At 47.9% G+C, this 22,977-nt stretch overlaps 1 protein-coding gene across 9 annotated transcripts in view; it reads left to right on the top strand.

The window, feature by feature from the left end:
* Palm2akap2 (PALM2 and AKAP2 fusion) overlaps positions 1 to 22,140 on the top strand; it is a 454,171-nt gene extending 432,031 nt beyond the window's left edge. For 6 of the 9 annotated variants that reach the window (XM_013124460.3, XM_040737968.1, XM_040737977.1 and 3 more), the window contains 3 exons: positions 8,986 to 9,164; positions 12,749 to 12,787; positions 17,963 to 22,140. In XM_013124460.3, coding sequence (XP_012979914.1) covers positions 8,986 to 9,164; positions 12,749 to 12,787; positions 17,963 to 18,064 — 320 coding nt within the window. In that variant the 3' untranslated portion in view covers positions 18,065 to 22,140. The remainder of the gene's footprint in view (positions 1 to 8,985; positions 9,165 to 12,748; positions 12,788 to 17,962) is intronic. The other 3 variants (XM_013124458.3, XM_040737972.1, XM_013124459.3) reach the window with 2 other exon arrangements.
* The last annotated feature ends 837 nt before the right edge of the window (positions 22,141 to 22,977 follow it).

Genomic DNA, 22,977 nt, shown 5'->3' with positions numbered 1-22,977 from the left:
AGTTTTCTCTGCCGGTTCATTTCAAAGGAAGAGGCTTAGCCAGAGCCAGGTTCATACCCCAAACTTACAAAAGAACTGGATTAACCTGAAGGTCAGCAGGGGTTGGTGTTCACTCTTTTGACTGATGACAGGGTTGTCAATGGCAATTGGTCACTGGGCAGTCACGGGACGTCACGATTGCCTTCTGTGCTCTTTGTTCCTTTGGGCTTCTCTGCCTGTCACTGATCTGAACCCAGCAGGTGTCTTTCTTACTAAGGACGCACCATTTCAAAAGGAATGGATAAGAGGAGCCCACACGAATGCAGTGTTACTTTTGGACATCAAAGGTCTTGAAAAGGGTAGCTAGCTATCATGCTCAAACACCTGTTTTCATTTCTCCATCCTGAGGAGGATTATTAGACTCCAGGCTATCCTGTGACAAGCCCGCAGCACGATCATGGCTTTCGGATAACACCATTTTGGAGGAAAGCAAACCCTTCACTCCAGTTTAACTCCGTCCTGTGGAAGCCAGTTCTTCCATCCTCAAGTTGTGTTATCTCTATGGCTGACTGATCCTTGCCTCCTCCTGGTTGTGCTCAGACCTTGTGGGAGGCACCACATGGGGTCTTCCCTGCTAACAAATGCGTGGCTACTCTGTGTTCTGGGAATCAAGAAAGCTTTTCCAGGAATCAGGCTCAGGCACATATGAGGAAAGCCTACAGTCTTCTTAGTCTGACGTAGAGGAAGTGAATCAAAAGGCCTAATTCTCCTTGCAAGGTCCCTCTTGAGAAATGTGAGCTAATCAAAGCCAGCTTGGGAGCAGAATGTCCCGACCCCGTGACTGTTGGAGCCTGGACAGGATATGACTGCGACTCTTTTACTGGTCTTGTGTGCTTCCCAATGAGACTGGCATTTGGGATGCATTTGATCTCTGAATAAGACTCTGCTGAGGGTGTGGAAGACTGACTGGGGGAGGGGGGGAGGGGTGGAAGGAGCAGAGGAGAAAGTGCCAGTCAGACCGTTGAGAGATCCAAAGAGTCTTGTCTGCGGTTTAGGTCATGCTCTTTTGTTTCTCTTGGCCTTGAGGGTAAGTGCGGACGTTTCCCTGCCCCAACTTACTTTGAAGCAACCATATCTGATGGTTCTTCAGACATGTCCCACCCTTCCCGGGTACCTCTTATTCCTATGTTTATGATCTAAAAGTCCCCCATCATCCCATTCTCCCACCTGGGGGCCTTCAGGGAAGAGATGAAAGAGGGAAGATATTTGTGCTGGTGGCGTGGGCGTCACAAATACACACAGGCCCCTGTATTTGGGGGGGCTGCTGCTGATCAGGTCGTTGGCTGGGGAGAAAGAGGGGTGGAAACCTCTGCTCTGGCCTCCCTGGGGACCTGTGAGTGGCTTTAGATGCTCACCCCAAGTTGTGTGAAGAAAAGAGCCCATTGACAGAGACACAGGCCAAGGCACGTCATCCGGTGGGTGTTTTTGTTCAGTTTGGTTTTTTTTTTTTTAATTCAAGTGGGTGATTGCCTTTTCTCTTGAGAGTCGTTATAAACAAAGGATCTTTTGAGTTATGAACGCAGACTCCACAGACATAGGCTGCAATAATTACCCGAATTCAAGCTTTCGCTTTACGTACTCATACGAAAATATCTAAACTTGTGGCATCTGCATCCCGGGGGTTTTAGAAGTTAGGGACGGTCCTGAGGAAGACTCAGGGGTTGTCGGGCATGACGTGCTGTGTCCCAGAAGACACAGCCCTCCCTGCGATCTGAGAGTGGGAGGAATTGCAGATTCTTTTCTCTGCCTCCTGCCAGGACAGCCTACCCAAGGGAAACCCCAACGCACAACCAAGCGTGGAGAACTTCTGTGGACGAGGAAATGCTTTAACTGTTTCTGGTGCCTAGATAGGAAACACATTCAGACTTCCTGGTTGCTTTCACCTGTCTTGGGAGACCACCACACTGGCCAGCTCACATCCGAGCCTGCGTGCCTGTGCTGCAGCTGTGAGCTTTGACATTCATAAACTTCCTGAGTGTATAAAGGTTAAAGTAAGCAAGTTGATCCTCTTATTTCTGCAGGAACTAATTATATTTAAAATAAACATTTCCAAGCTGAGTGTGACGGAACACCTTCGTAATTCCATCACTTGAGAGGTGGAAACAAGGGAATCGGGAGTTTGAGGCCAGCCTTGGGCTATGTAAGACTCTCAAAAAGAAAAAAAAATCTGGCTTATTTTATATTTTGAAATTCATTTGTGCCGAGGCAGGTGCATTTAGGGAGGCTGAGACGGGAGGATCACCACGTACGGCTGAAAAACGAGGGCATGACTGCCCCGAGGTACGGGTGAGGAGAGGGTTTTATTGCAGATAGGAGGGAAAGATATCTGGAAGAGTCCAGACTGCACATGGCCCTCAGACTGAAGTGAGCCATGGGAAGGGGAGTAGTGATCGGGAGAGATTGGGGGGGGGGGGGGCAAGTAGACCGAGAGAGATTCAGGAGCAGAGCCAGCCAGGAGCCAAGAGAGCAAGAGACCCGGGTCCAAGAAGGCCGGGAGTTCTGTAGGTATCAGAAGCCCCGCCTCTGGGAGGGAGATGTTTAGGGTCAGGGGTGGGGTGAGAAGTGCCTGGTGGAGCTGCTGGCTCTGAGTGAGACTTGTTCAGGTCTGTTGGCCTAACAATGGCAACATAATCACGGGTGGGTCTCAGGGGTCAGGGCTGGGCAATCCCTGGGGAGGCCATTCTGCTGCTGGCCGGACAGCGCTGTTCATCTGGTGCTGAGTGGTTTCGATTCCCATGTCTTTCCCCACAGTTAGTGACTGCTGAAGTCTAGGCTATTTTCGATAGAGCCCAGGGCCTCACACAAGCTTGGCAAGCACTGTGCCACTGAGCTCCATACCCATCCCCCTTGGTTTTGTTTTTGTTTTGGCAAATTCTCACTATTTGAGTCCAGGCTGGCCTTGAACTTGAGAAGCTTCCTGCCTCTCCCCCAGTGACAGGATTACAAGAATTTTGCCACCACACCCAACATAAACTCTCAGTGAACCTGCTTCTGTGGCCTGCTTTTTTCATGTTTCCCCTTAAGTGTTCTTCCTCTTAAGTTCATGGCTAAGCCATGATTGGTGGTGGTGGTGGTGTCTAAATCGTACCCCATTATCTAATGAGACCGGTATAACTGTTCTTCCACGGGCAAGTACATTGGTTTAAATATGAAAAAGAAAAGGAGGAAATTCTGGGACACAGCTTTATGCCTCTGCTTCCACACTGCCTGAACTTGCGCCGAGAAGTCTTTCCTTGGAGCTGGTCGGCTTGGTGTACGTTAGAGAGCTGCGTTTCTTGAACGGTTTTCCTTCTGGTATCAGTAGGAATTCCAGGAAGCCGTGTTCTCCTGTTAAATGGATTTGAGTGATCTGTACTCCCACCCATGTATGAGATATCAACGTAGAGTCTCATAAAGGCTCTCCCACACACCAAACACACCTTTTAAATTATTTATTACACACACACACACACACACACACACACACACCCTCTGTGGAGAGACACCATAACCATGGCAACTCTTATAAACAAAACATTCAATTGGGGGCTTGCTTAACAATTTCAGAGGTTGAATCAATTATCATCACGGCAGGGAGCATGGCCACAAGCAGGCAGGCACTGGAACAGTAACGGAGCGCCACATCCTGATGCACAGGCTGACAGAAAGACCATGGGCTTGGCGTGGGCTTTTGAAACCTCAAAGTCCACCCCCCCCCAGTGGCATACATCCCCCAGCAAGGCTACACCTCTTAATCTTTCTAATTCCTTCACATAGTGCCACTCCCAGGTAAATGGGCATTCAAATACAGGAGACTGTGGGGAGCAATTCTTATTCAAACCACCACGCAGATACATATCTGTTGTATGTGGTTATGGTTAGGGTTTCTATTGCCGTGGAGAGACACCATGACCGTGACAACTCTTGCTAAGGAAAACATTTAATTGGGTCTGGCTTAGTTTCAGGGGTTTAGTCCATTATCATCATGGTGTGGGACATGGCAGCCTCAAGGCAGCCACGGTGTTGGAGAAGGAGCTGAGAGGGGAGGAGGGGGAGCTAGGTCTTGATCCTGCAGGCAACAGGAAGTTAGCTGAACTAGGTGTAGCTTGAGCATAGGAGACCTCAAAGCCTGCTGCCACAGTGACATACTTCCACCAACGGGGCCACACCTACTTCAACAAGGCCACACCTCCTAATAGTGCCACTCCCTCTGGGATTATGGGGGTCAGTTACATTCAAACTACCACAGTGGCTGCCGGTATGTGCACATCTTGATGCACGCGTGGAGGTCAGGGAACAATTGCCAGTTAATCTCCCTACACTCTGTGGATCCCATGCATTGAACTCAGGTCATTTAGGCATCAAATACCTTTACCTGCTGAGCCATCTTGCTGGACCACAAGCCCCTTTTTCTAAACCCAGCGCTTGCTTGTGCAATGCTGTTGACTCATTTGTAGCACTGAGGACTTATTCCATGTAGCCACAGCAGTAGGAAACCGACCCAGCCGTGTGAGGTTGCCTGCCCTCAATTATCTTCAAAATGGGAGGTACAAATTCATTCCATTATTTCAGGCAAGATCATGTTTATGAAACAAGGTATAAATGATTCCTTTCCTCCACTAAGACCCACCCCACCCCCCCAGGCTGATTTTTGTCCTGTTGGTTTCTTTGTGACAGTTGGAGATGTCACACAGTACCTGTTCCATGCTTTGGAAATGTAAATCCCAGCCTTTGGCCTAAACCAACACAGTATCACTCTGAGCTCTGCCTGCCTGGCATGATCTGCTCTTGTTTCCCAGGGACCCAGACTGATCTTTCAAGAGAGCCGTCTTGTGAGAAGGCCCAGTCCAGAGAGGGTCTGGATGGCAGAATGCTAATCATAGGATGGGCAGGCCATTTTCCGGTGTCACCGGCTACTCAATCGTTCACCAAGTGAACAGGCAAATTCAAGAGCAAGGTTTGTGAGCTGGAGAGATGGCTCAGAGGTTAAGAGCACCGACTGCTCTTCCAGAGGACCTGAGCTCAATTCCCAGCAACCACATGGTGCCTCACAGCTATCTATAATGAGATCTGGTGCCCTCTTCTGGAGTGCAGACATACATGGAAGCAGGATTATTCATAATAAATAAATATATTAAAAAAAAGAGCAAGGTTTGATGGTCTAACCTGGGATGGAAACAGGGGATTGTTGGAGCAGTGAGGCATACAAGAAGCATACCACAACACCCAGGACGGTCCACAGTTCGGGGGTTCTACATGGGAGCACCCCCTAGGTCACAGAGCTTGGAGGGCCTTCTCGCGAGGCCATAGCTTAACGTGACTGAGTGCGCAGACATGTAAGGACCCCATCGTGAACAAGGTAGTGCCGGAGAAGTACCAGGAGCTCCCCCATCATCCTGTGTGAGAAGTCTTTTGACACTGAACTCGGGACCCCGAGGAACAAGTCAGCGGTGGAGCAGTCCCACCCTCTCCATTTTTCAGTGGCTTGTGTGACTCCTAAGGTTGGATTCTAAGGCATGGCTTGAACCACACTGTGTAGGGAGGGCGCTTGGTGGTCTTAGGGTCCAGTAGAGAAGACTGGCCAATGTAGTGGCATTTTGAAAATGCCAAGGCTGGTAACCAGGAGTCTGGGGATGAGACAGTTTCTCCCTTGTCTCTGGGGCCTGTGACAGTCCTTTCTTGGGCTAGGATATCATCTGAAGCCTCTTCTGTCAATTGCTTCTCTTTGGAGGCTGCTCCTTCAGCCCTGCTAAGCCAGCTTTTGCTTCCCCTGCGACCTCTAGCGACTGTCCCTGGTAGTACTTCCTGCTCCAGGGATGGGTTTTGTTCTGCTAGACTTGTGGAATAACCAGGCAATCCTGGAACTTACTGTTGTAGCACAGGGTGCTCTGAACTCATGAAGATTCTCCTGTCTCTGGCTGTCAGACAGGTATGAGCCACAACACCCGTACCCTAGGCTGTTTCACTTCACATGCTTTGAGGAGGGCATTTGACCTTTTTCTTGGAATTTTGTGGGGTGTGGAGGGGGCATACATCTATTTTCTAAGGCGACTATGCACATTTTACAATAGGCTTATTGGCGTATTAAGAGCACTTGACTCTTGAGCCTTATTCTGCTGGGATCCAGCAGTCAGGACAGATAAAGCTGTACTGTAATAGGCTCTGCACTGAAATGAATTGAAAGGATTCATAGACGATTACAATGATCTGTGTCTTTCCTGTGATTTTACAGTTTATTCGAGATGGCAGGCACTTCAGTAGCCAGAGATGATATAGGCACGGAAGAAAATGGCTCTCCCAGACCTGTAAATAAAATCTCGTCTGGCAAAGATGTCAGTGTTAATTCAAAACAGAAGCTAGATGTAGACTGTTTACTCTGCTTCCTAGACATTTACTGTTGGAAGAAGGGTTGATGGGAGATGATCTAGACATTTGAGAATGCAGCAGTCATTGACCTGGCAATGTGATACCTAGTTTTGGCTTTGCGGATTCACACCAATAGTATATAGAATAGTTACACATTCTCACCTCACAGTTGGATTACCCCTTCAGATCCCAGCCAGCTAGTGGCTGCACTCACTGGATGCTTTACTAAGAGTAACTGGCCCAGAGCTGTTTGGCTGGGAAGGAGTGAGTCCATACTCCAGCGTACTGGCTTTAGAGTCTAGAGCACGCATGCTTACCACTCTTCTGCACTGATTCTCAGGCTTCAGTTCAAAGGACAGTTGGTAAGTGCTTGTCTGCCATAGATGAAGCTCATGGTTTATTCCCCAGTCCTACCTAAAGCCAGATGTGATGGCATATCCCTGTAATTCCAGAATTTGGGCGGACTGTAAGTTCAAGATTGTCCTTAGCTATGTACAGAGTTCAAAGACCAGCCTAGGCTATGGGAGATGCTGTTTCAACCCCCTACTCCACCCCCCAGACATAGTTTCTCTGTGTAGCCCCAGCTGCTGTGAAACTCTCTCTGTCAATCAGGCTAACCTCAAACTCACAGAGTTCTGTCTACTTCTGCCTCTCAAGTTCTGGAATTACAAACCTGTGTTGCCAATGGCTGGAGAGATGGCTCAGAGATTAAAAGCGCTAGTTGCTCTTCCAGAGGTCCTGAGTTCAATTCCCAGCTCACAAGCAACTATAATGAGATCTAGTGCCCTCTTCCGACATATATGCAGGCATACATATGAAGGCAGGCTTACCTGAGTTCAAGACCAGTCTGGTCTACAGAGCGAGTTCCAGGACAGCCAGGGCTATGCAGAGAAACCCTGTCTTGAAAAAACAAAAACAAAAACAACAAACTCCCCTGGACTTTCTGGATCCATATTTCCCAAACCCGCCCCCCCAAGGAGCTTGCATGGGTTGAAGGCTGCAGCCCCCTGCCCACCTCCCTGAAACTCCCCCACTAAGCCTCCCTGGAAGTCCTTCTACATGACAAGTGTCACATTAGATGTCTGTGATGGGAAATGGAATGAAGAAATTGGGGCTTCACCCCAACTTTTGAATATGAGCGGACTCATTTATTTAGTGTGTTTTGCTTCATATTTCTTGTTGTAGAACCCAACCATGCCATCTGAAAAGGGCATCGTAAGAAAACTGTTCACTGTTGTACCTTCCCAGAGACGCATTTGAGTCTTTGTGGCACTGAAACCCTTGGATGTCTTTGATCCAGAAGTGAAGACCAGACATTGTCCCACCTGTAAGAAGTGTGTCTCTGGGGGCTGAGGAGAGCTCAGTTGGCAGGGTCCTTGCTTGGGTTCAGTATCCAGCACTGTATAAGCCTGACACTGTTGCTAAGCTTAGAATCCTAGCACCTGGAAGGCGGAAGCAGAAAATTGAGTTCTGAAGCCGGTGTGGGTTCTGTTAATGAGTTCAAGCTCATCCTTGACAACATGAGAAACTGTCTTTTGGTTTTTTGAGACAGGGTTTCTCTGTGTAACAGCTCTGGCTGTCCTGGAACTAGCTCTGTAGACCAGGCTGGCCTCAAACTCACAGAGATCCACCTGCCTCTGCCTCCTGAGCACTAGGATTAAAGGCATGGGCCACCACCACTCAGCAAGATACTGTATTAAAAAAACAAAGTGAGTCTCCAAGGTGCCAACTCCTTGGACAGCCTCCTGTTGTGATCTGTGACAGAATACACATTCCTTGGACAGTTGAAGCCAATGTTTATCTATCGGTCTATCTGCCTGTCTGACATATGTTTTCGAAGATTGCTGGTGGTTTTGGAGAGTGTGTCTAGAGGCCCCACACTACTGTGTAATTGACCATTTCACTAATCTTCCCCCCTGATGCTCCTGAGGGGCAATCTCAAGAGTTAAAATCTTAACCTTTCCAACTCTGTTATTATTCGATCATTCCAAAAAGTCGAGGGGCATCCGTGGGTCTTTCGCAGGTAAGGTAAAGGAAAGAAGCTGCCCAATTAGAACTGGTTTCTCCTGGGAATCTGGAGTCTCATTCTCATTCAAAGACTTGGCGATACTGGGACAGGTCAGCTGATAATTGGTTACCTCTGATGATGAGGGCAGAGGACGCTAGTAGTGCCGGGGACCATCCTTGGCTCAGGTGGCCTTTGCAGCATCAGATTCCTCACCTATAAGAAGTTGGTCTCTACAGTGCTGCCACCTCTGACAGCCTTATGATATGATCTGAGAGAATTCATGTCTCCAACAGCCTTGGAGCTAATGTCCTGCCTGCCTGTCTGTCTGTCATGTTGCAAGGTGCCTGCCGGGCCCATTTGAGTTAACTGATTCTGTAGATCTGGTGTCTGGTGCCCCTGAGATGTGTGTTGAATGTTTGATTTTGGAATGAAACCCTTCCACTTAACCGTGGCTCAGTCCTCTCGATTTTGCGCTTGTGTGTGTGTGTGTGTGTGTGTGTGTGTGTGTGTGTGTGTGTGTTGGTTTCTCCTCTTTCTAATAGCAGCGCTGAGCGGACAAGCTTAGAAAGGGTGTTCTCTTCATGTTGTTTCAGGGAAAATAGAGAAAGCCAAACCTCCTCCATCCCCCACAACTGAAGGCCCCAGCCTGCAGCCTGACTTAGCCCCTGAAGAGGCTGCCGGAACCCAGCGGCCCAAGAACTTGATGCAGACCCTCATGGAAGACTATGAGACACACAAATCTAAAAGGCGCGAGAGATTGGATGATAGTAGTGTAAGTTTTCCTCCTTTCCTTTCTCTTTTCTGAGGGTGACTGTCAGCATGGTGTGCGTGTGTCCTAGCTCAGACCTGGATATGTTTGTGTGCATTTGTCTGGCTGTCTTGCATCGTGGATATGAAACCTATTTGTTTTTTTTTTTTTTACAAGAGTGTTTTTAGGACGGGTGGTGGTAGTGCACACCTTTAATCCCAGCACTTGGGAGGCAGAGGCTGGAGGATCTCTCTGAGTTCCAGGCCAGCCTGGTCTACAAAGCTAGTTCCAGGACAGTCAGAACTGTTACACAGAATATCCCTCTAATGTGCCTTGGGGGTGGGGGTGGGGGCTTGTGGTCTTGTTTCATATCATACACACACACAAAAAAAATCATCAAGAGCTGGTTGCTTGGCAGCTAAGTCAAGCTTGAGGTGGCGGGCAAGACTGGTAGCTGGCATGGCGGGCATGGAGGAAGACTGTGTGCCCGTGCAATGCAGTGAAGAAGATTGCACACCCCCGGGAAGGGCCCTCGGGCTTCAGAATCACTGCTGTGACCAGTCCTTATGTGCTGCTCACTGCTCAAGACAGCTGAGTATGTCCCAGGCCATTTTAGCAGAGCCGCCCAGCTACCTTCAACCCTCAGAACTGCCCATCCTGGTCATGAACGTGATAAAGGAAGCCATCATCTGCTCTGGGGTCTCCCTGTCCAGTAAGACACTTAAGAGGTATGCTGAATGGTCCGTCCTCTCTCCTACGAGCCTGGGGGCAGCCCCCTGTTTCGTGCAAACACTCTGGTATCTCTGGCACTGGTCTTTCGTCTTTCACCAAGGGCCCCTCCCCCTCCCCCCACACCTGAGGTCACAAATAGCTTGGCTTGATCAAACTTACCTGGTTTCTGCCTGTTGTCCCCGGTGCATTTACGCATATAGCATCTCCTTTCACTCTTCAGAGCATCCCCATTTGGAAAAAGCTGTGCAGTCGCCCTCAACTTGAATGCTCTGAGGTTCACAATAGAAAGAAAGTCCCCGCCAACTCAGTGCCTTTCACGTCCTGGCTGGACAGTCCCAAGTTCAAGAATTCCTGGGAGGAATGCCAGTGCTGTGGGCTTCTTTTCAATAAGAGCGATAAAGAAAAGATGAAAACACAGCATACATCCTCTGCCAAGTCATGAAGGAGCACTTGCTTAGCTACCCTGTGAGGCCAGGGGGCTTCTCTGACTAGAAACCCTGCCCTGGGTGGCTGCTGCAGACAGCTGTACTGGGTTTCACCAGGCAGTTGCCAGCAGCAGCCTGTGTCTACTAAGTCATGTTAGCAGTCCCTCTTTAGGTGGTGTTAGTTGTGATCTGAAGCGCAGTCTTAGCAGCATTTATATGGTTTCTTCTCTCCCTGAGATTCAGCAGTGCACGCTGGCAGCTTTGCTGGAAGCTAGCCGAAGAAGTCATGATGCAGGCAAATGCTTCTTAAGGACAGCGTATGCTTGTTGTACATGCTTTTTGCACTGGAGTGCAAATGTTCAGTAGGCAAATACTACATTTCCAGACCTGGTGGCACAGGTCTGTAATCTCAGACACTGGGAAGTTGAAGCAGGAGGATAACATAGTCAGGGTCTGCCTGGGACATAGTGGAAGGAGATACTCATGTCATAGGCAGAACACTAGATCCCTCCTTCAGGCACACTGACAGACACTCGGGCACCCACCTAAGGAATGCCCACCAGTCCCAGTTTCCTCCTCTTTGAATGAATGAAGCAGCCTGGAGTCAGCATTCTAATGCACTAATGGCCTCCAATATCTACTCCACCCAAGCAAACCAATAACCATGTTGGGTAAAAAAGAAACCTACTATTGAATCAGTTTATTTTTACTATTATTTGAAGGCTGGGTGTCTTGAACTTTTCCTGATAACACAATAGAATGAAATCTATCCAATCCCCTGTACCCCTCCCTGACCCCCATTTTAAAGAGACCCAAACCTCAGAAACCCATACTCAAATTGCTTCTTGAGAAATTACGTGGGCATCAGGCAAAATTAACCTCCAAACCACCCGTTAGCATATCTCCTAGCCCTTCTAATATAGGACATCTTTCTACTGTCTCTGTGTAGAGAAGAGTAAGTTTCATCCTTGCCACCCCCCACCCCAAGTGGGTCCCTAACCCTGTCTCCATTTTTCCTTGGCGCATGTTGCAGAAGGGTAATGAGAAGGAGATGGGTTGCTTGGTGGCAGCTAAGTACCTGGCTCCCCTGTCTCAAGGAGCTAAAGTTGATTCTACTGTTCTCTTGGCCGCATCCACACACATTGTTCGTAGGGTGACACGTGGCTTCTTGGATTTCCTCTCCTCCAAGAGCCTCCCCATAACTCACGGTGGCACTTTTCAGTTGTCAGGTGGCATTGCTGCTTGCTCCTTTGAAGACCAGAAGCCACCCCTGAAACCACATCAGAGCCATGATGGTCTCTGGAACCCCCTGATCCACAGTTCAAGGGCCTCCTCCTTCAGTTTCCCCACTCCATGAAAGTCAGCAGCTGAGGGTTTCTCTTCATCGGTAGCACGCTCGCTTAGCAAGATGGAACCCTGCGTTTCATCTCAGGCACTACATAAGCTGGGCGTGGTGGCGCATGGCCTGTGATCCCAGGTCTCAGGAGGCAGAGGCAAGAAGATGAAAAGTTCAAGGTCATCTTCTGCTACGTGGGGAGTTTGAGAATAACCTGGGCTTGAGACCCTGATTCAAAATATAAATCAGGAAAAAAAATCACGTACAGGATAAGCTTATTGGCTCCTGGCTTGGTAGAATTTTTGCCAGGGAGGGATGTGGGAAAACCACTCTGCCTTTTGTGGCCTTTGCTGTGTTTCTGAACTGACCTCCTGCTGGGAGCAAGGGGGTTATTTGAGGGCTCAGTTGAAGACTGGTAGAAACTGGAACCCTTTGGGGAATGCCTACTGACTGGGGGTGGTAACAGGAAGTTATCGTCTGTGGATGGCCTCATTTGTTTCAGAAAAAAAAAAGCTCAGTGACAAAGAACATGACAAAAACTCGCCTTGGGCAGACGACTCGTAGCAGTCCTCACGCGTCTGGACTGGCAACCTCGCTCCGTGTTGTCCCCAGTGAGTGTCCCCAGCAGCTAAAAGACTGTTCCGTTTCCTAGGTGCCCACACGAGTCCTAAATAATCATCTCAGGTGATCATCCGAGGACGGGTCCAGGTTTGGAATCTTATCCAGACCCACGAGGTTCTCATGAGAGAAGCTCTGGTCTCCCTAGTCAGGTCAGGGCCAGAGAACCTGACTCCACTGACTCCGCAAACCTGCCCCTCCACAAATGGGGGGAGAAAAATCTTGTTAATTCTGTGTGCAGAAAATGAAAAGTAACATCTTGAATTAACAAAGCTGGGCTTATCTGATATTTTCATTAATGGGTGAAACAGAGTATCTACTTGCCTCAAGAGATACAGACTCTTAAGTAAACAAATATCAGATGAAGCAACACGGGGAGAGGTTGTATAATGGTGCCCACAAGCTCTTCCTCCTCCTACTCACCGTCTGGCGTGGGAGGGGAGTCTGTGACTGTGTCTCTGCCATGTACTAACCCTGGTTTTCTTCCTCTCTGCCAGTACACCTCTAAGTTACTGTCTTGCAAGGTGACTTCCGAGGTACTTTTCAACTTGTCTGTCCGGGTCCTGATGCATGCTGGGTCCTTGTGCACACTGTCGTGGTTTGCTGTCTCCTGCTGTGTTCAATAAGAGTGGCGAGAAGAATGCCTTCTCCCCGTGTGCATTTTCTGCCTGGCCTTTCCAGACTGGGGAGCTGACTCACGTGCTGGAGTCCACACAACAGTGAACACTGCTGTGCTGTGCTGCGCTGTGCTGGGAATGGGGGGGTTGGAGAACACTGTTGTCCACCCATGGATCTGGAAGAACGTTGAACTGGAGGGCAATTATCGGCAGGCCGTGTAGACTCCTTTTTTTTTTTTTTCTCCAGGCACAAGTAGCAAATATATTCCGGTCTGGCTAGCACACAGTGCCAGCCCCCCTGTAGGCTGAGCTCGTGGTTCCGAGTAGTCCTGTATTAGCGTTAGCACGATCCCCAGGGAGCTCTGTGCTGTGGATGTGGGATGACCAGTTTCCAAAGGCGAACCGTCCCAGGCTCTCCCACCTCTCTCCCATCTTGGAACCTGTATTTTTGTTTTGAAAGCTCAGCTAAGCAGTAGCCTTTCCCCAAACCGCCCCTTCCCCACACAGCTTCCTTTTACTCCGATTTCACAAATACATGTGCTGTAAGAATGCAATCCTTAGTGGGGCTGGAGAGTGGCTTAGCAGTGTAGAGTGCTTGCCCTTCCTGTAGAGGGTAACAGGGAGTCTGGCTTCTAGCACCCACATCTGGTGGGTCACCATCTCCTGTAACTCCAGCTGCAGGGGATCTGATGTCCTCTCTGGCCTCTGCAGGCATGTGATCAATGTGTACATGCATCCACACACATACACATGCTCACACACGTTCATACATAAACTTAAAAATTTGAACAAATTTTAAAATGCAGTATGTACACAAATACACACACACACCACAAAATAGGGATTGAATCCAGTACACATACACATTTAAAAATTTTTTTAAAAAGTCCAGCATGGTGGCACATGACTTTAATCCCAGCACTAGAAAGGCAGAGGCAGGGTTATCTCTGTGAGTTCGAGGCCAGCCTGGTCTACATTGAGTGTTCCAGGACAGCCAGGGCTACACAGACCTCCCTGACCCCCCCCCCCAAATTAAAAAAAAAACTTAAAATTTATTTATACACACACCTATACATACATGCATGCATCCTTGGGGTGGAACCCAGGACTTGACACACATCAGACAAGCACTGTCTACCCTAAATTATAGTTCCAGTCCTATTTTTTTCCTTTTTAAAAAGACAAGTTTATTTTTTTCCGTATTTCTCAATTTTTTCTCTGTAAATTTTCATTTCTATAGTATGCAGGATGGTAGAGACGCTCATGCAACCAGTTCATAGTCTATGGAGGGTCGGCTGTGAGTGGGGCACTATGCAGCAGAGCCCAAGAAGGCGTCAGGCAGCACACTCCTGCAGTCCTGAGACATCTGCCTCCGCCTCTGTCCCGTTCCTACAATTTCATAGTGTTGGGTGGGCATTTCTCAAGCAATTCAGTGTGGCAAATCCAGTTCGAAGCCCTCTTGTTACTTCTCCCAGTTCCCATTTTCCTGCTTCTGTCCCTCTTTGTCTCCTCTGAGGGGGTCACTTTTAATGTCATGGTGTTCATTCTTGTGCATGCTTTGTATATATAAGGGACCCCATAGGTTTTTTTTTTTGCATGTTTTAAACTTTCTATAAATGGCAAGTCACATGATGGTGTCCTCTTCCTACTTTATCCAATTGCTTTTATTTTTGTTCATTCATATTTTTTTTTAACACTTAGTTTTATCTTTCATCTGTGTGGTGTTTGGGCTGCATGCATGTCTACCTGCAGTGCCCTTGGATGCCCAGAAGAGGGCACTGGCTCTCCTAGGCCTGGATTTAGAGATGGTTTGTAAGCTGCCTCAGGGGGTACTGGGATTCGAACCTAGGTTCTCCGCAGAAGCAGGCAGTCCCCTGAACCGCCAAACCATCTCTGCAGCTCCAGTTGCACTGTTTTTCAGATGTGTCCCTGTTTAACTTGAGGTCCTGGTGTAATCGTTAGAACTGCTGAGCGAGAGGGCAGGGGGTCTGTCGAATGAGTAAATCCTTTTCTATCACTTTCTGGTGTTTCTGGTGAACTTTGTTGGGGGGGGTTGTTTGTTGCTTTGTCGTTTCGTGCTGGGGATTGAACCCGGCTCCTCTGGCTTGGGGGAGACAAGTACCAGTGGACGCCACCACCCATCTTCCTGTGCGTGTGTGGGGTATTTTCTCCGCCCTTCAACTGGGCAATGCTTTTACTTGCCAGCTCTTGCAAATGTTCTTCGGGTTGGTTGTATTAACCTCCACCACCACATGTGTTTTGATTATAGCTCACTATTAGCAAAGTAGCTATATCTCATAGCTGCAGATTCAGTCTGGGGGTTACTGATGCGTAAGATTTGAAGCTGGTGCTAAGACTACCTTGGCATGCGCCTTCCTCATTGTCTGCCCGTGGTCCTCATTTAGGAAGTGGCCCTTGTGGAATCAGTCCTTCCCCCACATCCTCGCTGAGTCAGTACGGTTTAGAACAGAGAAACTCTGGATAAGGAAGATAGAATTGGGCCCAGTCGTCACCTAAAGAAGTAGAAGGATCACAGGTTAGCTTACTAATTAGTGGAGTTACTCAACAATTTAACCCGTTGTCCTTTGATTCATAGCCCTGGTTTGACTGACACTGACAGCTGCCTCCAAATGCCCGAGCATTAGAAAGACAATTAGTTTTAGAGCTTCTGCAACAAGAATCGAGAGGCTTCCAACCAGACCCAAATTTGAATTAATTTGTGAAGTGTTGAGTGAAGCCTTCCAGCCAGCCTGGTTCCAGAGCCCCATCAGTCCCAAATGAACACACAGGAGGCCATATTAAATATGAAGCTGTTGGCCGTTTTCTTGTTTCTTACTGGCTAGCTCTGACTTAAGTATTTGCCCCATAATTGTTAATCTAAGTATTTCCTCTTACCGGAAGAAAGGGGTCCGGACCTCTTATTCCTATGGCAGCTACATGGTGGCTCCCTGTGTTTCTCTTTCCCAGAATCCTCCTCGACTCCTAGTCCCACCTATCTTGCTTCCCTATTGGCCAACAGTGCTTTATTGACATATGTACACAGGACTTTCCCGTCAGTGAAGACATTAAGAAAACCTCATTTGAGTTTTAAAGGATTTTTGCAGCACCTGGTGTTTCACAACTGTTGAGTAGCCATGTGGCTTGATGGCCTCAAGCGTTGACTCCACACCTAGAGAGCTGAGTTTAAATCTTGGCCTTTCCTTCTACTGACTGAAAAATGCAGAGCAAGCTACTTAACCTCCCCCATGTGTCAGCCTCCGAGGAACTAAATGAGAGCAGTAATGGCATGAAGCTTCCATTAACAGTCCTGGGCATTAAAATAGTAACTGGTTCATACACAGTACTTGCGATCAAAAGTGTACTATGACTAGAGCCCCAGAGGCATTCACTTTGGGCTCAAAAGAGGCTGCAGAAAGCAAAGCTAATGTTCACCAATAGAAGTACTAAGAGTTTCGAGTTCACTAGCAATTTCGATATACACCCTCACCCACATTTGAATTAACTATAGAATAAGAGTTCATTCACACCTCCCCTGAGGCCTTGGCTTTTTTGGGGGGGGTTGAGACAAGGTTTTTCTGTGGCTTTGGAGCCTGTCCTGGAACTTGCTCTTGTAGAAAAGGCTGGTCTCGAACTCACAGAGATCCGCCTACCTCTGCCTCCCGAGTGTTGGGATTAAAGATGTGTGCCACCAACGCTCGGCTGAGGCCTTGGCTTTTGAATCTTCCCAAGACCTAGTGTAGGACTTTACTCCATGATAGTCCTCAGTTCTAAGCTTCAAGAGCCCACAAGCAGCTTTACTCTGGGGTTCTCAGCCATTTCAATACTGGCTCACTCATTTTCTTTTCTGTGTCTTAACCAGGGGATTCAGATTTTATCAGATATTGGGAATCACATGAAAAGGACATCCGAATTAGAGGGAATGGATTAGGAACTCATTATCACATACAAGAGTTATTTGAGTTGTTGATCAATAGATGTTCCAACTCAAGCTATGCTAAATATTTGTTTCTGCAATTATAGATATAGTTGTCCTACCTCCTGCACCTTTTGTGACTAAATTCTATGAGGAAAGGAGCTCTCATATCCCCCAAATGCAACACCGTTCCTGTGACGTGTTGGGAACCCAGTCAACATTGGTGAAATGATTGGACAGGTGGATACCAACCTGGGTTTCTGAAGAACAGAGCGAGGAAACTTGACTGAGATTTATTAAACATTAAAAGGAGACTTAAGGTCACGTGTGGTACCCACACGAAATTAATCTTGGTACTCTGGGGGCCGAGGTGTAGATTGTGAGCTCTTGGATAGCCTTGGCTACAGGACAGGAACTTGTCTAAAAGAAAACGAAGAGAGGACCCAGAATCATGTGGGTCTGCAGACTTGAGGCACCAAATAAACACTGGCCAACGTTAGACACCCCTTCCCCACCCTTGGTTATGAGTCAGCTAAGTGAGTCTGTAGCTGTGCCATTCAAAACGGTGACTGCTAGCCCAGGGGGCTGTTTAAATTATGATCCACAAAAATACTTCATTTCTGTCTGACGGTACTTCAAGGGCCTACTGGCCACGTGTGGAATAGCAGCTGCCACCTTGGATGGCACAGATGAACAGTTTCATAATGGCGTAAAAGGTCTGTACGCACAGCAGGACTGGACAGCTTGTAGAGAGCTACCTTGGAATAGTCAGGTCTGGGAACCAGGTAGGAACACCCAGAAGAGTGTTTGCCCAGTGTGCCCGATGCCCAGGTTCAGTCTCCAGCACCACAAAAACAAACCCAAAGAAAAGACTATACTTTCAGGGATCATTTCTATAGTTCGTTACAAACCCAAAGAAACCTGAGGCAGAGTCAAGTCTGGTTCAAGAAAAGAGAAAAATGGTATTGGAAACCGTGCTTCAGATAACAAGTGGATTTGGGCTTTGGAATGAAGTCATATCCAACCCATCCCAATTTGTTCGGTCTCTGCTCATCGCCTACCCCAGTAGTACCGGATCCTGCATTACCACCTTCGTCTTGTGAACACGGCGTTGAGTGAGGGAAGAGAAGGAGGAAGTTGGTCTTTATGAGGTCTGTTAATTTCTTCCCCTCTCTTTTCAGGTCCTGGAGGCCACACGGGTTAATCGAAGAAAGAGCGCTCTGGCCTTGCGCTGGGAGGCAGGGATTTACGCCAACCAGGAGGAGGAGGAGGACATTGAGTAAACTTCCCGCAGCCCAGGAGACTCCTTTGCTTGAGGAGTTTCAGCAAAGCAAGAAATTACCAATTCAGAAGCATTTTAACAGACTGTTTATTAAAGTGTGTACAAACTCAACAACCCTCGTGTAGACCAGAGGCTGCAAGGCACCATGACTGAGAACACACACACACACAAAAAAAAGAAGAGGAAGGGTTGTCCACCCATCAAACTCCACCAGAGACTTGGAAGAAGAGAAAGGATTTCTTCGTGATTCAAAGAAGCCCCTGGCTTTGGACATTCCACAACCGATCCAAAGGGACACAGACATGACAAATGAGTCAGCGTGGTTGCTGCAGGCAGAACCGAAGGCCGGGTGACCAGGAGGAGCAAATGGTGGCACGGCCATTCTGAGGCAACGAACAAGCCCAGGCTGGTGCCGGTGCGGTTCTACAGCTCCGAGGCTATTCCTCCACGCTGGCCTCTCACCCCTTCCTCTCGAGGCATCGGAAGTGTTGGGTTGACCCCGTTTCCTCCAGCGCTCGTGAAAACAGAATGGTGTTTCTTTCCACGGCTGCCCAAAAAAGGGCAGCGATGATTCAGTCTCTCTTATGTGTGTGTAATCATTTTCAACTGGGGACACTTAATGATCATAATATATAAAAATGCGCATTTTTCCAGACGCCGTCGCCTCGTGTTGCAGGGGCAATCTATTCAACAGTAGGAGGCTGGGGATGGTAGGGAGAGAGCCAGAGAGCCAAACCAAATGGGTTGTTAGGGTTAGGACCTTGTCTGCTTATCACACCTTCACAGTTATGTTCTTAGGACCTTGTCTGCTTATCACACCTTCACAGTTATGTTTCTTCATATGAAAACTATATTTGGTGGGCAATGACTTATTTTTTATGATGGGATGGGGGGAATAGAAACATGGATAAAAATCTGTACACATTGAACAGCTTAGTTCAAGATGGTTAGGGGGTATTTTTTAGAACGGCAATAACTGAAAACAAAAGGGGGCAGACTCTGCCTTAGAAGGGTGGGTGATCAGAAATGCGGTGTTTATAACTATTTTGTATTTTGAAATGGGCCTTAGGTGGTTGGGGCGCAGGACGGGCTGTTTTGCATCTGAGTAAGGTAGCATTAAAAGTCATGGAGGTGGAGAGAGGAATGGGGTGGGAGGGAGGAGGAGATTATTTTTGCTGAGCAACCAGTGTTTTTCAGGATGACAAAGAGAAAAATAGAGAGTAGAAATTTAAAGTGCAGACACGGAATCAGCTACAAATCCTAAAGATGGTGTGTATGCTTCTTGTGTGCCTGTGTAAAGAGTGTATGTTCACGAGTAAGGGTGTGACTCTGTGTGTGTGTGTGTGTGTGTGTGTGTGTGTGTGTGTTGATCGTGACACATGGGCGGACAGTATTTCCTCCATAACTGTCTGCCAGGTTCAGGAGTGAGTGACACGTTTCTTTTTTATGAAAAGGGATAAAAAGGCACAGGGCTGATGCATTTCCAATATTGAAGTGACCTGACATGGTATTTGCGTGAGTCACAATTGTGAAGTTTTGTGCGGCTTTTTGTATTGATAATCTGACATTTAGAACACATCCTATTTATTCTCGTGCTTTGTGTTCATGTCTCATGCGTTATAGAGGGTTCCAGCTTTACTCTTCCTGTCACTTAAAGCAATATGATGAGGGCGGTCCCGCTAATCTGGCAAGGAGCGGGAGAAGGAATGGGAGGGAGAGGAGGGAAAAGAACTAACCGGCCTTCAATATTTCCCCTTTATTTTAAAAACCATTTCTTAAAAGCAATAATTAAATCAGACCTTGCTAAAACTCATTTTTGTTTTTACGTTATTATGTCGTAAGACTCAATATGTTATTCTGATTAAGTAAGCGACTCCATAATACTTACATGTACCTTGCCACACGCTGTCTTTACTCTTTCTATCAGACTAGCGTTGACTCTGGGGGAAAGCTTATTCACTGATAAGTAGTGAGCACTAGGTAAAGAGGAATTGTTTTACGGCCTGTAAGGATCTTTAAGAACTGCCAAGGGACCCTGCAATTCAAAGCCAAATTCTGCAGAGGGCAGCCAGATGGTACCAGGGAAGTACACACACACACTGCATTTAGATGGTCCATCCTTTTAGACAAATTTTTTTTTAAAAAACGCTAGACACTGGGGACAGGAAACAATTGAGAATCATGCTGCTGCAGCGAGGGGTTTGCTTTGTAGTATCGAGGAGGGGCGGCCCAGAAGCAAATGTCCTGGCATGTGACGTCCATGTCAGATGTTAGAAGTCCTATGAGGTAGACGGGCACGCTGAAAGGCACATCTTTGTCGAAGGATTTGGGGCTGGAGGCCCCAGATGCCTGGCTTGAGTACTCAGTGATGTGAGTGTTGCTCCCTAGGGAAATGGGGGCAGGGGATGGGGATGAGGACACATGGGGAGGGCAGCTGTGTCCCAAGGCCCCACACAGTGGCAGTTAGAGAGGCTAGAGAGTAGGATGGTACTTTGTCACACAAGAGAAAAAAAAGCTGCCTCGTGTTTTCCGGGATCTGCTGGAGGGAGTGGGGGGCAAACCTACCCCCTCGTTTTTTTTTTTTCACAAGAAGAAACACTCCTCACGATATCCTATTTGCAAGGGAGCCTTGGACCTGCACAGAGGTTACGCTGAGGAAGGAATTGGCGGCTGTGGAGCCCACACAGCCCACCGTGTTGGTTCGATGGTAGATGACGTGGTCTTCTCTCTGCCGTAGAGTGAACAAAAAGTTCTGAAGGATTGGGGGTTAAAACTGTGTATTTAAAAAGCATAGCCTAAGTGAGTGTTAGAGATGGTGAAAGTATCCAGTTTCAGTTGCAAAACTGATTTTCTGAATTTTAGTCGTTCAGTGAGCTGCCAATTTTTATTGGGGGGTTGTAAAGCCAGGGTCCTTCGGGCACCCAGGTTCTGTGACTCCTTCCGGGTCACACATCTGGTTTTTTTTTTCAGGTTGGTCCCTCCATTTTCCATTTCCTAGTTTGACCGGTCTCCCTGCCTTCTGATGACTGCCATCAGCTTCCTAGCTCTCCTTGCTGGCAGTTCTAGTGTGGGAATCACAGTTCCATGGGCGAGCCAACTTTTCTCTGTGCTCTTGGGAGGCATTTTTTCTTTCTTTTTTTTTTTTCTTTTTGTTGTTGGGGGGGTGTTGTTTAATTGCTTTTCCTTATTCAAGAATCATTTGAGCCTTGGCTTTGGTCATATCGCTGTGCTGGGCTCTAGGGTCCCACTCACTGTCTCGACGTGATCCAGCAGGCCCCGGAAAGAGAGTCTGTCCTGCTCCACAAACCTGAGGTGAGAGGCTCCTCACAGTTTTGCCTCGGGTGGGGCTAGGCTCTACCCTCGCATCAGCACACAAGCTTGTTAGTCTCAGCTGTAAGAAATGTTTAGCTTTTGTGGATGTTGGGGAAAAAAAAACCTTCCTGAGAGAATTCCACACCACCGCAGTGTTTGTACACTCCACTTGCCTCCAGAGCCAATGACTGGCCGCCCAGGCTTTCTTATCTAGGAATGAAGGAAGCGTGTCCCTTCTTACCCGTGCATGCTGTCCTAGGCAATGACATAGAAACCGTATATAGATCACTGCACACACACACACACACACACACACACACACACACACACACACACACACACACACGGAACACCAAAACAGTGTTGATTGTTGTCCTTTAAAGGTGTTTTTTTTTTCACCCGGAGAATGGACTTAAAACTATGTATTTAAAAAAACATAGCCTAAGTAAGTGTTAGAGATGGTGAATGTATCCAGTTTGGGTTGCAAAACTAATTTTCTGAATTTTAGTCATTCAGTGAGCTGCCAACTTTTATTTTGTGTTGCTCTTTATCCAAAATGGCTTCTCCTTTCCTTTTTCTTTTCTTTTTTTTAATCGGAGGAAGGGTGGGGGAGGGGGAAGCAGCAATACCGTGTTTTTAAAAATTATACTCTGTACCTGGCTTTTTCCTGTGTTGTGTTAACCACTCAAATGTTTTTATTCTGCTTCGGTTTTATAGCGAATGTGAGGTATCCAATGCAGCTATACAGTTATTTTCTCATTAAAACTCCACGTGTGTGCGGTGTTTTTCTTTTTTCACTTTTTTTTTTCCTTAAGGGGCGGCTACTTGTTTGACTGTGGAAGGAGGTTGGGAGGTTAGACGGCCAAGCTTTGAGGGGCACGCCAGTGCCCTCGGTCTCTGCCTCTGGCTTCACCGTGCGTGGGCCCGAAAGAAGTCACGGTGGCTGATAAGACCGTCCCTGTGACACACGACCTGTGTCAGGAACCGAGGAAACGCTGCGGGGATGTCCCTTGAGGAAGCATTTGGACTTCAGAGCCCAAACAACAGAATGAGCGCCTCGGGTGTATAGCCTTGTAGCTCATTCGAGTGAAAGGTGGGAGATCAACTTTCGTTGTTGAACCTCAAGAGCTGTTTTTACGAGGCAGGGTCTCTTACTGGCTGGCCCTGGTGAGGTAGTCCAGGCTGGCCCTGGGGATCGACTTGTTTACACCTCACTGTCACTGGGATCATGTGGGTGTGCGTGCCACCACAACGGGTCTGTTTTTTTCCTGTAGGTTCTGGGAATTGAACCCAAGTCCTCGTATTTGCTCAACAAGCACTTTTCCAATGGAGCGGACTCCTCTGCTCCTAGTGCTAACCCTCAGCCCATTCCCAGCATGCATCTGTCTTTGGCTCTCCTCTGTGAAAGGCTTGCAGACTTGAAGGACAGGAGGAGCAGGAGCTCTTCAGGAACGTCCCCCCTTTCCTCTTCCACATCTGCCCATCCCTCCTTCCCATCAGTCTCCAGATACTCATCTCTTCACCCAGCCCCTGCACCTCCCTGAACCCTGTCCCCCAGTTTCCTGTGCCTCCCCAGTTTTTTTAAACAGAAAACTGGGGTGT

The sequence above is a fragment of the Mesocricetus auratus genome, unplaced genomic scaffold (assembly GCF_017639785.1).
Source record: "Mesocricetus auratus isolate SY011 unplaced genomic scaffold, BCM_Maur_2.0 Super-Scaffold_6730, whole genome shotgun sequence".
In the NCBI taxonomy this organism is placed as follows: domain Eukaryota; kingdom Metazoa; phylum Chordata; class Mammalia; order Rodentia; family Cricetidae; genus Mesocricetus; species Mesocricetus auratus.
Note: the sequence above shows the minus strand (reverse complement) of the source record. Positions and strands in the feature narration are given on the sequence as shown.